Below are 17,691 nucleotides of genomic sequence, written 5' to 3' on the forward strand. Positions count from 1 at the left end.
GTCTTGAGCACACAGGAAATAAATATCCAAATTATCCATTAGTTATAGGTGGAGACTTTAATCTAGCATCCATTGACTGGGAAAATTACACATTTATCACAGGGGGCAGAAACAAAAGACTTGAGTGAAGCTATTCTAGGAGCCCTCTCAACATACAACCTTGAGCAATTGGTTAGAAAACCAACTCGAGATGGGAACATATTAGATATCTTGGCGACAAACAGACCTAATCTTTTTGAGGAATTTAATCTAGAAGAAGGTATTAGCGACCATAATGTCGTTGTGGTTTCTATGTCAGTGGAACAAGTAGGAAAAAAAACACAGTATAGAGTTCTCTTGTTTTGGGAAAGCAAATAAAAGTGTCATTAATGAATATCTTCATAGTCATGTCCAAGCATTCACCGTGGGACCCAAAGATATTGAGCATCTTTGGTCGGAATTTATAGGTATTGTCCACCACGTGTTAGAAAAGTATGAGCCTAACAAAAATATAGGAGAGGGAACAGATCCACCTTGGTAAACAAACATATTAGGAAGTTGCTGAGAAAGCAGAGAATTTTGCACAGGCGTTTTAAATGTAGTCATCGTCCCGCTGACAAACAGAAATTATGTGAAATGAAAGCAGCTGTCAAAAGGTCAATGAGAGATTCTTTTAACGAATTTGAAAGCAATATTTTATCTGCCGATTCTAAAAACAACCCCCAAAAATTTTGGCCGTACGTATAATCTATGAACGCTACAAATAATTCAATACCTCATCTTGCTGCCAGTATGGGTAATGTAACGGATGATAAACAGAAGGCCAAAATTCTAAACCTAGCTTTCAAAAAATCTTTTACAGTAGAGGACTGCAGCACCATTCCCCCTTTCATTTATTGAATAAACACAAAGATGGCAGACATAGTGTTTAGTGTATCTGGGATTGTAAAACAGTTAAGATCCTTAGACGCCAGGAAGGCATCTGGCCCAGACATTATACCCACAAGATTATGTGTTGACTATGCTACAAATATAGCACCAATCTTATCTATCAGAGATCATTGGAACACTTTTTTTTCCACTTGCTGCTTTTGTTTACAGACCTACCCTCTAATTGCTTATGGTTGGTTGTATTATGCCACTTGGCCGCAGTAACTGGGTTCAGGGCCCGGAGTGGCTAATATGTCACCTCCCGATCCCACTCACACCGTTTCCCGTGTCCCACCACGTGGAGGCGGGCTTTTTGTGGTATATGCACATTTTTGTCTTTCGTTGTGCAGCTTTTATTTGAAAAATAATCTTATTTAGTATTTAAGAAGAGGTAAAAAGGAAGATAGGAAAGTATATAGGTTGAGAATTTCCCACTACCTAATATGTGGGTGGCGGCCAGGGTCTTGGAATGACCTTCAAGACGCCGGCCACCACACACATTTCCTTGTCTATGCTAACATGCTTAAACTAATGTAGTACTAGTTGTTAAGTCTATCGCATAGGTTCGGGTCGCGTAAGACAGCAAACAGTTCATTTTGAGTGTTCTGATGGTGTAGTGTGCGTCTTGTGTGTGTGCGTTGCCTGCAGAAAAGGACAGTCTGTTCTGAGGAACCTTCTTCCTCACATGTGCATCTAGTAGTCTGTTGCAGACTCACGCGGCTCAGGTGCGAGGGACAAGGGCCGTGGCCTGTCAGAAAGTGTACCATACCACAGCTAGGATCGATATGCTTTAATTTTAGTCATTCTCTGATATCAGGGAAGAAGTTGTAGACTCGTCGGCCCTTATCGCTGCTGTCCACTCGCTCTGCCAGGTATCCACTGCCGAACCTGGTCTAGTCTCCCCATCTTAAGATAGTACATTACCGCATGGTATCTTATGTCTATTTGGGAATATTCACGATACACAGTGCATCGACTGATTTTGTGTTGAAGGCCCCCCGCTAGTCGAAGCAGGACACTTCTTTACCCACGACATACGGCTGTTCTGTTGGTGGAGAGACTTAGTCTATGGGCCTACGTGCTGGCGGCGAAGCATAGTACTGACTCGAAGAAAGCTTAATGATATGTCCATATGTCCGTGTAACTGACAGTGGTAGTCTGTACTGTTCAGAGTTTAGCCTTGCCAGTTTGTGTAGTATTTTTCTGCTTTGTCTGTACATATTCGTATGTGTGACTTTTGATCTTTGTGTCCCCGATTTTGACTATTGGGTTCCTGTGGAGGATACTCTTTAACAATGTGTATATTGTTTTGTTTTCAGCTACCTTGAGCTTGTTGTCTGTACACCATTGTGTTATTGTTCTAAGTGTTTCATTGGCTCTGTCTTCTAGCTGGGCACGGTTGTTTGCCGACACTGCCACAAGCAGGTCGTCAGCATAAGCGACAACTCCATCTGTCGTATTGTGCACCTTAAGTAATTGTAGGAGCAGTTTTATCATTATGTCCCAGAAGAAAGGGCCACAGATCGACCCTTGTGGGCAACCTTTTGTAATACGTTTGATTACTTTCCAGTCATCCATGTGCCAAGCGACCGTTCTGTCCCTGCAGTAGTCTATGAGACTGTTGTACAGAGATTCAGGCACCTGCAGGTGTCTAAGCCTCTTAAAAAGAGCCGGCCACCATAGATTATCAAATGTGCCTGAAATGTCTATCATGATGGCTAGTATATATTTTGCAGGTGTCTTGTGTACAAGTTGTAGTGCTCTATTAATTGTGTCATCAATTGACTTTCCTTCCTGAAAGCCGTATTGGTGTGGTGTGTCAGTCCCCGTAGTGTAGTTTTTCCTGTGTCTTGGCAGGTGTGTTGATGAGACATAGGTCTGTATGATTTCGGTTCTGAGGGGTCTTTGTCTGGTGCTTTTTTGACGATGACCACCTTTGAGGCTTTCCACACTGCAGGCACTCGGCCCAGTCTTAATGCGTCGTTCAGCAGTGTTGTAAGGTAACGGGGTGATCTGCAGTGCAATTTGTTTTAGTACCTCAGTGGATGCCGTCTGGTCCAGGCGCTTTCTTATTTTTGAGTTCTGAGATTGCTATCGCCACCTCTTCCTGCGCAAACGGACAGGTGACGGTTGGTGTAGTGCAAACTGTGTTGAGTTCTCATTTCAGTGCAGCTTGTTCTGGTGTGTCTGTAGTGGTGATGTCTTCAGGAAGGAATTTGCCAAGCAGGTACTCTGCTGTGCTTCTCCAGCCATCACACCATCCATCCTGTCGTAGCGTTCCCAGAACTAGTGGGCTCTTAATTTTTTCGTCACAATCTTGTATGGTGGCACTTTGGACTGCTCAGGGGTGGTCATATTGGTTTGGTGATTACGTATGCTACATTCATTGGCATAAGGGCAGCAGTATATGTCGTCATCGTCTTCTGAGGGTGTGTCAGTGTGACATATTTTCCTTTCGTTGCACAGTGTGTTGGATGTTGACAGTATCTTGCTCCTTCTTCTGTGTGCGAGTCTTGTTGCTTTGGGTGATTGGTATGTCCGTTGCTGTAGGGTTTAAGGTCTCTCCTTGTATGAATTTGATAGGCTTTATGCGCCCTTCGCATTTTTTGATGTCATAAGTGCGGTGTCGAGCTGGAGTATATGTGTAATTTTCGCTCCTCGGCATTGCACTTATGTGCTGTTGCTGTGATAGGTCATGTTTGTCATAGTCGCCTTGGTTGTCGTTGCCGTGGTCTAAGGATGTAGTGTTTGTTGTCATTAATTAGTCTTCAAGTTCGCCAATTCTGTTCATGAGTGTCATGTGGAATGTTATCCAGTACAAGATTTGTCTCTTAATTTGGCTGCTTCTGGTGGCATCTGTTCTGTTAATGTAAGGTCGTCTATAAATTCAATAGTTGCGTAATGACTGTCTTCCAGGTTTGTATTGTGTGCCAAACCTGGGATGTGGCCGTCATTGGGGTAGTGGTCAGGTAGTAGCTTTTGCCTCTTACGCCAAGTTATAGCATGATGGCGGTTGCAGTTTATGGTCGAAGGTGACTTGTATGAGTGAGTCTGCAATGGAATTGGTGCCTGTATCTCGTCGGTCGACCCTAAGGGATGATTAGTTGCCATAATCAGTGCTGTCAATTAGGTGGTCTAGAAATTGTTTGTACATTTGGCAGGCACCACCCTTGCTTTTGTTAGACCTAGAGTTTCTGTTATGACAGGGGATGCAGTCAATGGGCTCTTTTGCTCAGCACTCAGCACGCTTATGGCCCTTTTTACCACACCTTGAGCACGTCATGCCTTGTTCAGTGCACCCTTTTGTTGTGTGCCCAATATCATAACAGTTGTAGCACTGGCTTCCAGCGGTGTAGTCCCTAACGGTTAGTGACTGATAAGTCTATGTAGACTTTGCCCTTTTTGGTCAGGTACAAGTATAGTTTAGGCGTGACTTCGAGGACCTGGTGATTGTAGCCCCTGCCCTTTGGACCTGTGCGAAATCGAATTTTGACCTCTGTGTCAAAATCGTCCTTCTAAAAGTCGTCACTTAGGTTTTGCTCGTACAGACACTCCAGGAATTCTTTGTCCGAGATCGTGTCTGACACCCGGTAGACCGCGACTAAGGGCTTTAGCTTTCTAGGTCCTTCACAAGCAATGTTGTCTATGTCTTTCAATTATTTTGTGGCAGTTTTCTTGTGTAGCTGCCTCGACTATGACTGCTGTTTTCATGCTCCAGATTGATTTTATGCGCAGGTTGTCACACCTAGGATTGATGTGTTGCATCAATGTTTGTTTTACCGCTTTGGTATCTTTGTTACTTGTAAACTTGATGAATAGGGTGGTTGCCTGTTTTTCCTTGGCTACCTCTATTCGTCTGTGTTCTTTTGGGTCGGTGGATAAGGCCGCAGCGTAGGTTAGGGTTTTGGCTTGTTGTTGAGCCTGTTCTGTAACTGTCTGTCAGTTCCCTATCCTGACCTCTGAGCTCCTGATTTATGTCGGCAAGTCTAGAGTTTCCTCCTGAAGTTTACTAATTTGTTCACCGAGTGCCTCGATGTGTAAATCCTTGACCGGATTTGCTGAGCTCTGTAATTCAAGCAGAAGGTCTTTGTTTTGTTCCTTTAGCAGATCTACTTTTGCCTGAGCGGACGTTAATTGAAACGCGAGGGGAAATATTTTGTTTCTGACAGTTTGTAGTACACTTGCCGACATATGTTTAGCTTTTAGTTCTGCACCGATCTCGTTCAGGATCTCATCAATAGCGGCGATTTTTTGGCTGGGGGACATGACCGCGTACTCATGGGCTCCAGACACCATGTCTACCGGCGACACTTTGCAGCTGGTGTTTGCCCTCTTGTCGATGTCGGTGTGGTGCATGCACCACTAAGTTGCCACACTCAATCCAGGGTTGTTGTGTTTTGGTGGAGACTGCTCAGTTGCCGTTAGGGCATTGCGCCGTCACATGGCCAGTAGGGGAAACAAATGTCCTCAAAGCAATACGCGAGTGCGATGTGTGAGGAGTGATACGCCGTAGTGCGCGGCTGATCGCGGGATAGGTGGTCATGCCCGCGAGGGCCGGTTGGTACTGCGCAATGCGGCCCGGCTTCGCACTGCAGTCGACCACACAGTACACTTGCGCGCGCACACAGATGACGGCCGTGTTGTTCCCGTGTGCTGCTGCCTCCTGCAGTTGGGCGCGGAACTACGTGTTGTGCTTAGCAACACCGGTACGCGTCGGCCAACGCAATCTAGCCTACTTACGGCACTTGCACACGACGCGCCCCGACCAGCGCCTGGCATCATCATTGGAACAGTGGAAAGTTCCACGGGACTGGAAGAAGGCCTCCGTCATAGCAATCTATAAAAAGGGGATCAAATCGGATGCACATAATTATTGGCCAATTTCACTGATATAGATTTATTGTAGAATAATGGAATATATTTTGTGTTCAGACATGACCTTTGTAGACTCTGAGAAGCTCATCTGCAGAAACCAGCACGGTTTGAGGAAACGGCGGTCATGTGAGACACAGCTGGCCTTCTTTGTGCATGATATACAATAGGTTCTAGATACCAGCTCCCAGGTTGATGCCATATTTCTCAGCTTGCGAAATGCATTCAACTCAGTTCCGCACTATTGCCTGCTACAAAAAGTGTGTGCTTTGGGTCTATCCGATGACATATATGGTTGGATAGAAAGTTTTCTAACAGACAGAGAGCAGTATCTCGTCCTGAATGGGGTGACTTCAACAGAAACAAGTGTAACTTCAGGTGTGCCCCAGGACAGCGTAATACTTTTTATGATTTACATAAACGATCTGGTTGATGGTATTGACAGCGGCATTAGACTATTTGCTGATGATGCAGTAGTCAACAGGAAAGTAGTATCACATGAAAGTTGTGAACAAATCTACAAGGATTTGCAGAAAATAAATGCTTGGTGTAATGACTGGCAGTTGTCTCTCAATATTAGTAAGTGTAACCTACTGCGTATAACAAGGAGAAAACCCCCATTAATGTATGAGTACAAAATGAATGCCCAGTCTTTGGAAGCGGTAATATCCGTTAAGTATCTGGGTGTGACTATTCAATATGATCTCAAATGGAATGATCAGGCAAGGCGAACTCTAGATTGCGGTTCATTGGTAGAACCCTTAAGTGATACAGTCCTTCAACAAATGAAATTGCTTACAATATGTTAGTTCGTCTGGTCTTAAGAGTATTGTTCATTTGTATGGGATCCTTATCAGTTGGGTCTGATTCAAGAGATTGAGGAGGTCCAAAGAAGAGCAGCAAGAATCGTGAGTGGTACATTTAACCATCGCAAGAGCACTACAAATCTCATGGAAAGTTTGACGTGGGACACACTTGCAGATAGACGATGCGCCAAACGGAAGGGGCTGCTCACTAAATTTCGAAACTCGATCTTCGCAGAGGATGTAGAGCATATATTATTACCACCAACTTTCAAATCACGCAATGATCACCAGTCAAAGATAAGGGAAATTAGAGCTCATACTGAGGCGTTCAGACAGTCGTTTTTCCCTCGCACAATCCACGAGTGGAACAGAGGGGGGGGGGGGATATGACTGGCGCGAATTGTGCCCTCCGCCACACACCGCTCAGTGGCTGGCGGAGTATATATGTAGATGTACCACCATAATTTATAATTTAAACAAGAAATTTTAAGGCTGTGGGAATTTAAGATGGGTCCTGGATAAACTGGAACGAACCAAGAATGCTGGGCTGGGTTTCAGAGTGAACATTAGGCAATGTGTAACTGAAACAGGGGAAAGAAATACAATAGAAGACTAACGAGTAGTTTTGGGGAGATGAAATAGTAAAGACAGCTGGAGATCACAGAGGTAAAAAGACAATGCATACGAAAAATCATTGGATAATACAACAGATACTGAATTTAATTCATAAAAGACAATAAACAAAGTCAGCATATGAGGCAGGTGAAAGAGCATATAGACTTCTAAAAAGTGAAGTTGATAGGAAATGCAAACTTGCTAAGCAGGAACGGCTAGAAGTCAATTGCAAGACTAAAAACATACGTGACTAGGGGTAATACAGAAGCTACTATAAGTAAATTAAAGAGGCCTTTTGAGATAAGAAAAGCAGCTGTATCAATATCACGAGCTTAGTTGGTAAACCACTACAAAGCAAAGAATGGAAAGTGGATATGCAGAAGGAATATATATATACAAACAAACAAAGATGATGTGACTTACCAAACGAAAGCGCTGGCATGTCTATAGACATAAAAACAAACACAAACATACACACAAAATTCAAGCTTTCGCAACAAACAGTTGCTTCATCAGGAAAGAGGGAAGGAGAGGGAAAGACGAAAGGATGTGGGTTTTAAGGGAGAGGGTAAGGAGTCATTCCATTTTCATGTCTGCTTGTGCCTGTGTATGTGCGGATGTGTGTGTGTGTGTGTGTGTGTGTGTGTGTGTGTGTGTGTGTGGGCACGCGCGCTCGAGCCCGAGTGTATACCTGTCCTTTTTCCCCCCTAAGGAAAGTCTTTCCGCTCCCGGGATTGGAATGACTCCTTACCCTCTCCCTTAAAACCCACATCCTTTCGTCTTTCCCTCTCCTTCCCTCTTTCCTGATGAAGCAACCGTTTGTTGCGAAAGCTTGAATTTTATGTGTATGTTCGTGTTTGTTTGTGTGTCTATCGACCTGCCAGTGCTTTTGTTTGGTAAGTCTCATGATCTTTGTTTATACACACACTGAAAAGGGGGAAAAACTTCAGGACAATATCAGAGGAACAGCAGAAACAGTAGGCAAAGATGTGAGAGAAGTTATGGTACTACAAGAAGAATTTGACAAAGCACTGAAAGACATAAGCTGAGGAGAGGCCTCTGGACTAGAACATATTCCCTTGTTATTACTGAGATTCTTGGGAGAGCCAGTCATGACAAAATTATTCCGCCCGGTGTGCAAGATGTATGACAGGGAAATACCTGACTTCAAGAAGCATGTAATGACTACAATACCAAATAAGGCTGGTGCTTACAGGTGTGAATAGTATCATAAGTTTAATGAGGCATTGTTACAAAACACTGCCATAAATTATTTACGTAAGAATGGAAAAACTGGTAGAAGTTTACCTCAGGGAAGATCAGTTTGGGTTCCGGAGAAATATAGTTCATGTGGGGGTTATACTGACACTAAGTCTTATTTCACAGGGTGGGCTGAAGAAAAGCAAACCTACAATTGTACTAAGTCGTAAGTTCAGAGAAAGCTTTTGATAATGCCGATTGGTCTACACACACTAAAATTTTGAAGGCAGCATATATGTAATACAGAGAGTGAAAAGTTATTTCCAACTTTTACAGAAACCAGATTGCAGTTGTAAAAGTCAAAGGACATGAAAGGGAAGCAGCAGCTCGAAAGGGAGTTAGACAGGGGTTTGCCTAAGCTACGCGTTATACAATCTGTAGACTGAGCAACTAGCAAGGGAAATCTGGAGAAATTTGGAAATGGAATTATAGTTCAGGCAGAAGAAATAAAACATTCAGGTGTTCTGATGACAATGTAAATCCATCAGAGACAGGAAAAGACTTGCAAGATTAGTTGAACAGGATGGACTGTCTCTTGAAAAGAGATTATATGACAAACATTAACAAAACTGGAAATTGGTAACAGTGGAAAATTATGGGAGTAAAAATGTAAAGGAAGGCCTAGCAGCTAGTTATTCGAAGATGATGAGACATTAACAAGGTAGAATAGTGTGAAAAGCTGCTTCAAACCAGTCTTTGGACTGAAGACAACAACAAACAAAAGTGTTTACCTCTGTTCCTGCTCCCATAACTGTTAATGTCAAATCAATCGTCAATTCTACGACAGCAACAGTATTTAACACAGCATATGTTAAGACACAGTAAATTTTTTTGATATATTAAGGTATTTGGTTCAGCATCATGAATACGTATTTTTCCGTAGATAAATACACACTACCACTGCCATTCTATGCTTCAACTCTTCTGGATACAGATACAAATAAATAAACAAGCACGCACACCTTACTTTGGGGAAAGGGAAGAAGATGGAACATTAAGATTCAAACATCAGAATAAAAAAACAAGATAGTTTAATAGCCACTCTTATCTTCTTTTCCAAAGAAGTGATAACAAAAGCCACCCTGTCAGCAGGTGCAGCACTCCACAGTCTTCTCTACACACAAATAGCACCTTCTGTTCATCAGCAATAAAGGAGTCTATTCTTGTACACTGGTCACAGGCCAACTGAGGATTTTACCTTTTTCTTCTGCTTTTTTAATCTCTTGTTGGCAACTGACATCTTGAACGAGACATGTTTACCCACAAGTTTCTCCTTTATCTTCGAAGCTTTCACCTGTGGCTTATTTGCTTTGGAAAACTGCAATTCTTCACTTGTCACTAACTGACCTACGTCACCACTTTCCCACACTCTCTGCGGTACAGCATGCCCTGTCGATTCAGTTGGGCTGCCACTGGATAGTTTCTTCTTCTTCTTCTTTTTCTTCTTTTCTCCATGAACAGCTACTGGCTCTACAGAAGTATCTACTGGCTGTACTGAAGTATCACCACCAGGTTTCTCACTAACCATTTCTGCTTTTTTCTTTCGACGCCGTCTTGCCTTTTTTGACAACTGCATATCTGAAAATGTTGATATGTTTAGGTCCTTAGATAGCGAAACATTTTTCTCGTTGCTGTCTCGGTGATTTTCTTTCATCGTAAGGCTCTGTGGTTGTTTCTCCTGTGTCCCACCTGGTGCCTTCCCATTAGTAGTTACTGTTACTTCCTGGCCACCAGATGCTAATTTCTGTTTCATTAGTTTCTTTCTGTGCCTTTTCTTCTGATTTTTACTCAGACCAGAGGGAATTCCATTCTTAGCAGCATCTGAACGTTTCTCTTTAGGGGGTGACGCTTCGTCCCCTGTGTGTGCCTGCTCTAGTTTTCTCTTGCTCGCTTTGCCTTTTGCCTGTGCTGAATTTGTATCTGAAGTACTTACACTATTTGGTGATGTCAAAACATGAGATGTTTCACTATTTTCAACCACCATAGCTTTTTTCTTTTTCTTGTGTCTTTTCTTCCTCTTTGTTGGACTTTTAACATCTTCTGTTACACTTTTCTTTGGATTTGTTTCCACTTGTGAACTTCCACTTCCTTCCTCTGTCACCTTCCTCTTCTTCGCTGGACTTTTAACATCTTCAGTTACACTTTTCTCTGGACTGGTTTCTGTTTGTGAACTTTCACTTTTCCTCTTTTTCTCCTTCCTCTTATTTGCTGGACTTTTAACATCCGGAGTTACACTTTCCTCTGGGCCTGTTTCCACTTGTAAGCTTTTACCTGTAACAAAGCAATGTAGAATTATTCTGTTTGTTCTTATACCACTCCTGATGTAATTTTTTCCTCCGACCCCTTTTCATTAGTAGTACATATACAACAATTATATGAAATAACTTAATTCTTATTCAAGGAATATTTCATCAAACTTTATTACTCACACTATAACAATTGCTTATGGCAATAGCACATTTAATTTGTACAAAAACATTTTATTCAAAGAAATGTTGTGATTTGCTATAACTGCAAACTACATGAATCTCAAAATTCAATACTGCTAAAAATGGTTTGTTGATTGACGTAGGTCATTTAAAAGCCCTTATTCTCTTCTCTTCACCCAACATTTTATTTTTCCAAAAGAACTTTATATTTCACAATTTGTGTTAAAAATTCTCATGGTCCAATGTTAATTATTCCAACTAGAAGAATTAACTTTCTAGAAACTTCTAGGCAGACTGATAATCCTCATGCACGTTAAAACTGCTCTCCCATAAAACAGTGCCAATGCCTAATTACAAGGTGTGGCAATAAAGAAACCACTCATGCTGTAACTCTATTTAAAAACCTTACACAACAAATGTTTTCACCTACAATGTAGTCTCTTTCACGATCCGTGTACCGCTCCATGTGAATTTTCTATGGTTGGAATCTGTTCTACAAGAATTTTTCTGTTATGCTGTTGAGGAGGCTTGTCACTTTCTCCATCACGGCATCCACAGACTTGAACCTGGTTCCTTTGAGCGCAGACTTCAGTCTTGGGACGAGAAAGAAGTCACACAATGCTAGGTCAAATGAATATGATGAATGTTCCTTCACTGGAATGTTGTTTTTGTGCCAAAAGAAGCTCTTCATAAACATCACATCCTAATGAAGAGTGCATGAGCAATTCTTCCACGGATCTGATCTTCTCCGTTACGCACCCTCATGGAGGGTTCCAAGAACCATTACATAATATGCTTGATTGGCAGTATGACCTTAGGCACCCAATCAATGTAGATAACCCCTCAGACATCGAAAAAAACAATTGTCATTGCTCTGAATTTTGATTTGCTCACAAGTGCTTTCTTCTTCTTCTTCTTAAGGGATTAAGGACTCTTCCAATGCACGGACTGTCAGTCTCTGGATTGTATTGGAATATTTATGTTTCATCACAAGTAATTACTTTGCTGAGGTAGTCATTTGCAATGTTTTCAAGAGTGTCAGTACAGCAGTCTACTCAATGTTGCTTTCGCTTGTTTGTGAGGATTCTTGGCACCACTTTAGCACAAACCTTTGTCATGCCCAGATCATCCAAAATCAGCTAAATGGTTTCCTTACTGATTGCGGGCTAGTTCTGAAATTGCTCAAATGTTCAGGCAGCGGTCTACTCTAACAATCCTGCTCACTTCCACCAATTCTCTACAGTTTCCAAGGTGGAAGGACTTCCCGATTTCAGATCATCTTCGACGTCTTCCCTACCATCCTTGAACCTCTTAACCCACTCGAAAACTTGCTTATGTGATAGACACTGATCACAATGAAATCAAATCACATGTTTCTGTGGTGGATTTTCCAAGTTTTGTAAGGAATTTGACATTAACACCTTGTTCCACTGTAGAGCATAGCATAATTCCGACGGAGCCCAGACACATGACCCGTTTCTAAGAAGACTAACAGCCAGACTAACCCCCACAGCACTGTGAAATTCTGTACGCATGTCAGTGAGAGTTCCAAGGTTACTCCTACACTCTTCTCTTTGTCATTGACAAAGCTGGCAATGCGCACAGCAACCATTCGGGTTTCTTTATCAGCACACCTCGTATACAGCTGCTAGTGCCACTTACTTCAATGGCTATTGAATCTTCATCCTTTTTAATTTTACATTGGGAAATCCAGGATGGAACAATGACAATATTTTATGAAGGATAGACTGTTACTCACCATATAGTGGAGATATTAATTCACAGACAGGCACCACAAAAAGATTATTAACCATGTAAACTTATGGCCTGAAAGCCTTCTTCTGAAATAGACAACATACACACAAACATTCATGCAAACTCAGCTCACACTGTGGTCTGGCGTTGGCAGCCAGAGACTGCTCATGAGTGTGTGAGCTGTGTTTGCACAAATGTTTGTGTATATGCTGTCTATTTCAGACAAAGGCTTTCTGGCAGAAAGCTGAAGCGATTAGTAGTCTTTTGGTGTGCCTGTCGGCAACTCAACATCTCCGCTCCATGGCAAGTCGCAATCTATCTTTTCATAATACCGTCCTTTTTAATTTTTCTGTTTTTTATGTTAAAATCTAAAATGGAGTAGCTTAGTATTTACCAATTTGTAATTTTTATAATATGGGTGTCTATAAACAGGCATCACACACAAAGACTTAGTCAGCTGTGGCCACTACTCAAACGAAGAACAGCTGGGTAAAGTTTGTACTTAACATGTGCAGTTAATATGTCTCAGTCTGGTAGAGTTCGCAACGAGTCTCACAACATGTAGCAGTTATTCTGTTGAATAACATTAATTGTAATAATATTACTTGTCAACTGATCAAACATTCTTTGCATTTGTGTTGTTAACTGATTGACAAAACTGTTTGTTGATAAATGAGAAGAGGAATGAAAACCAAATTCTACAGTGTGAGTATGTCTTTTAGTAGCAGTTCATCATAGTTAATAACCTTAGGGAGAATATAAAATCAGAAATTCTACAGGACCTATGAGGCAGAGGCAATTGAACCAAGTCGGTAAGTTACACACCTTTCCTCTCTTTCCCTTGAATGTTCTCTACAGCAACTTTGTCGCTTTCTTCTACTGATTCCTCATTTGCAGGTTCATCATTCACTTGGTCACCATTAACACCTTCATCTTCATCCTTTGGTTTTGGAATTACATTAGAAAACTTCTTTAACTTTGCAACAAAAAAGCCATCCATATTGTGTGTGTGTGGATAAAACCTGCGTGTTAGCTTCAGTGATGGATGAAACCTGTAGGAAACTTTCCATGTTAACATCCTAAATAAAATATACAAATTTTTATATTTTATATTTGAGAAACTACACTTTTCTGCCAAAGCCATGCAACAAAGAAGATGTAATGTCATTGTAATTTCAGAGGGTTCCTTTCTTTTAAAAACAAAATTTCACATAGAAATTAAGCAAAACAATCACTTACACTACTGTTGCTCCATATGTAATAAATTTTATTAACAGACAACTGGATTTAACAAATATACTCAGGATAGCATACATTCATACACTAATAATGTTTTTGTGTGTGTGCGCGCTGAGTACAGGTGTACTGTGGTGGAAGCAGGAATATTTTCACATACAAAGTGAATACTTTCTTCAGGAGCTGGAAGAAATTCAGTGTCTTAAACCCTGTGGTGCATGAATTTCACTGCAGTGGTCAACTTTTAATGGTCAATTCTCTGGTGTTATCAATCAGTCATGAGGCTGCAAATGCATGAAGGACACAACACTGGTAGGGAGTACACACTGCAGTGAACTGGGTGCATTTGCAGCCTCAGGACTGACTGAAAATGCCAAAGAAGTGTCCATTAACAGTTGTCCACTGTAGTGGACACTATAAGCCACAGGGTTAATTTTGCACTTCCCTGAATTTTGGTTAGTGTTTCACAAATATCTTGTGACATGGAAAATAGTTGGTATAGAGATAGTGGTAATGACATTTAATCTGTACGAAGCAATAGCAACAGTGATGGTGACAAGGAACTGTTAAGAATACAATGCCTGAACTCAAATTGGAAGAGGGTAGAAATATATTTCAGTTGAAAGTAAAATCTTAGATACAATAGGGGTTAATTCTTAAAATTTCTCTTTCGTTCACAGTTCCTGGAAGAGCAAACAAGATAAATCATGGACATGAATTACCAGCACACGTTAAGGCTTCTGAGGCAATATACAGCTTTAAGAGCTAACACGTGGCTGTGGTTGGCCTGTGGAGTGTGACAGTATTTCACTGTATGTAAATCACTGACAGAACTCTTAAAACTTACCTTTAGCTTTTCTACCATTTTTCACAATGTCAACATTTGTCATAAAATTATTATTTCGTTTGATGATGCTTGTTTGGAGTAGGAATTTCCGAGGCAACTAATATCCTCAAATTACATACATCTGAATATTTTAGGTTAAGCTTAACTAGAACTGATATCAAATGAAAATACACATTATTTTATTACTATTAGCCTATCTGTATTTTATACTAGAAACAGAGCATAATGCAAATATGTCTCGAAAAGCAGCCTCAGGCCAATAAATGGCAGTGCTATAGGTTGCCCACAAAGCTGAATATTCAAATCACCTATTACTAACTGGAATAAATCCACCTGATGGAGGAATGGTAATCAAAAACTCTTAAAAGAACAATGCATGTGACTAGTTACAGTAATTTGGATTTTCCATTCGTAGTTATAAGTATTTTAAAAGCGCAATAGGTAATTTAAAATCAACAACACTATTATTCTACTACTTCACAAGTATTTAACATGATGACATAATTATAAAAAAAATAGAATTAATATTATTTGAGTCACCCAAAACCCACCAAAGTCTATGCTTGACACTCATCGTATATTACTGTGGAACATATTCCTATTCGAACATAACAAAACCACAATTTTGCTGACACAAATTTTCTTTTTGGCCTTCAACACCTATTAACATGTGGAACTGATTTGGATTCTTTGGGCGGTATATCCTCATAACTTTGTCAAAATTACTATTCATTATAAATCAAATATTAATTTACTAAACTCATGACTGACTCAATAATACACATATGCTCAATACTGGAGACTTTTGTACATATGGTGAAGCTCAACTTACTAGGTTTATGGATATAAATATATGCTTCCACAGTCATTGTCACAATCAATAAAATTCTTCTGGGTTTGTAACCGCATTGTCAGTATGTAAAAACCACCAAAGTTTGGATCATAATGACAATACAGTCACAAACCCAGAGGAATTTTATTGACTAGTTTTGCTGTTGATGTGGTCTTCAGTCCAGAGACTGGTTTGATGCAGCTTTCCATAATACTCTATTCTGTGCAAGCTGCTTCATCTCCCAGTACCTACTGCAACCTAGTCCTTCCGAATCTGCTTAGCGTATTCATCTCTTGGTCTCCCTCTACGATTTTTACCCTCTGCACTGCCCTCCAATGCTAAATTGGTGATCCCCTGACGCCCCAGAACATGTCCTAACAACTGATCCCTCCTTCTAGTCAAGTTGTGTCACAAATTTCCCTTCTCTCAATAGTATTTCAGTACCTCCTCATTAGTTACGTGATCTACCCATCTAATCGTCAGCATTCTTCTGTAGCACCACATTTCGAAAGCTTCTATTCTCCTCTTGTCTAAGCTATTTATCGTCCATGTTTCACTTCCATACATGGCTACACTCCACACAAATACTGTAAGAGAAGACTTCCTGACAAATCTATACTCAGCATTAACAAATTTCTCTTCTTCAGAAACGCTTTCCTTGCCATTGCCAGTCTGGGTCATTCGACATCAAATCAACAAATGAAACCATCGTTTTCAACCTTACCCTCTTGGATTTAAATGAAATTAAGTATGCCTATAGGACTCATAAATAGTGCCACAAATTAATTTTTTCACATTTTTCTAATGAAATGGACTTTCAAAAATTGAAAAAAATGACAAATTTTTGACCCGCGGAACAATGTTGTTTTCTTTATAACTCATGTTCTAATTAAGCTAGAACAATAAAATTTACTTCATTGGAAAGCTCTTTAAAAGAGCTTTTATATGATACCAAACATCATTAGTTTAATATATATAAAAAACAAAGATGAAGTGACTTACCAAACGAAAGCGCTGGCATGTCGATAGACACACAAACAAATACAAACATACACACAAAATTCAAGCTTTCGCAACCAACGATTGCTTCGTCAGGAAAGAGAGAAGGAGAGGGAAAGACGAAAGGATGTGGGTTTTAAGGGAGAGGGTAAGGAGTCATTCCAATCCTGGGAGCGGAAAGACTTACCTTAGGGGGAAAAAAGGACAGGTATACACTTGCACACACCCACACATATCCATCCGCACATACACAGACAACACACACACACATCGTTTATAAAAACAACATTGTTGAATTTATCGAATTTTGAAAAACTGTATTTTTAAAATTCTCAAAAAAATATATGTGAAAGATAAACTTTACATCTACATAATCTCAAAGTTTCAACTTGGGATGAGCATGGGATCACTATCAAAAGCAATTTTATGTTTACCACGATTAACCAAAATCACAGTCAGATAGGTGAATTTCTATTATTTTGCTAAACATGAAAATATTACAGTGTTGGATTTTGTTACATGGGCCACCAATTGTACTTTTGAAATGAATAACTGCTTATTAAACTTTGGTGCTAACTATTTATTAATAGCTGTAAAACCACGGGAAAAAAAGAAGGAAAAAAGGAACTATCTCTCATTTTAAGGATTATATATAAAATGATTCTTTGGTGTTACTATCTGCATTCTATTCAGTATTTTATCTCTGGTTAATATTGTCTGCAATTTTCACCTATTGTTGAAAGTGACCCACACATTCTTTTGTTGCGAGGCAACTGTAGTGAAATTATGTGATTAACTCTGAAATATGTTTTGAATCCAGCTTAAAGGTACTTTTGTACAAACCTCACAAGAGTCTGTAAATTTGTATGCCTACAACCAGTTAATGTTTGCATACTATTAACGTAATGATTTTTTTTTTTTTTTTTTTTTTTACAGGAAGTGAAAGAATAGAGAAGTAATATTGTGTAGTACTGAATATAGAAAGCTGGGGCATTCAACTTCAAAAACTTTTTTTTTTTTAATTAGTTTGTTCATTTGAGAAATACAAAATGCCTAAAATTTCAGCTTTGTGCTGTAATCCATTTAATGAAAAGGGCCACAATAACCACAAGAAAAACTTATGGCCTGTTT

The 17,691-nt window shown here is 40.2% G+C and overlaps 1 protein-coding gene across 1 annotated transcript in view; it reads right to left on the bottom strand.

Moving 5' to 3' along the window:
- Window positions 1-9,476: 9,476 nt before the first annotated feature.
- The window catches only part of LOC124605157 (25S rRNA (cytosine-C(5))-methyltransferase nop2), a 145,851-nt gene continuing 137,636 nt past the window's right edge, over window positions 9,477-17,691 (bottom strand). Inside the window, exons 11-12 of the mRNA XM_047136639.1 lie at window positions 13,472-13,698; window positions 9,477-10,733 (exon numbers count right to left, since the gene is read on the bottom strand). Of these exons, the coding sequence (XP_046992595.1) occupies window positions 9,637-10,733; window positions 13,472-13,698 (1,324 nt within the window). The 3' untranslated portion in view covers window positions 9,477-9,636. The remainder of the gene's footprint in view (window positions 10,734-13,471; window positions 13,699-17,691) is intronic.

This window comes from Schistocerca americana, chromosome 3 (genome assembly GCF_021461395.2).
Source record: "Schistocerca americana isolate TAMUIC-IGC-003095 chromosome 3, iqSchAmer2.1, whole genome shotgun sequence".
Lineage (NCBI taxonomy): Eukaryota > Metazoa > Arthropoda > Insecta > Orthoptera > Acrididae > Schistocerca > Schistocerca americana.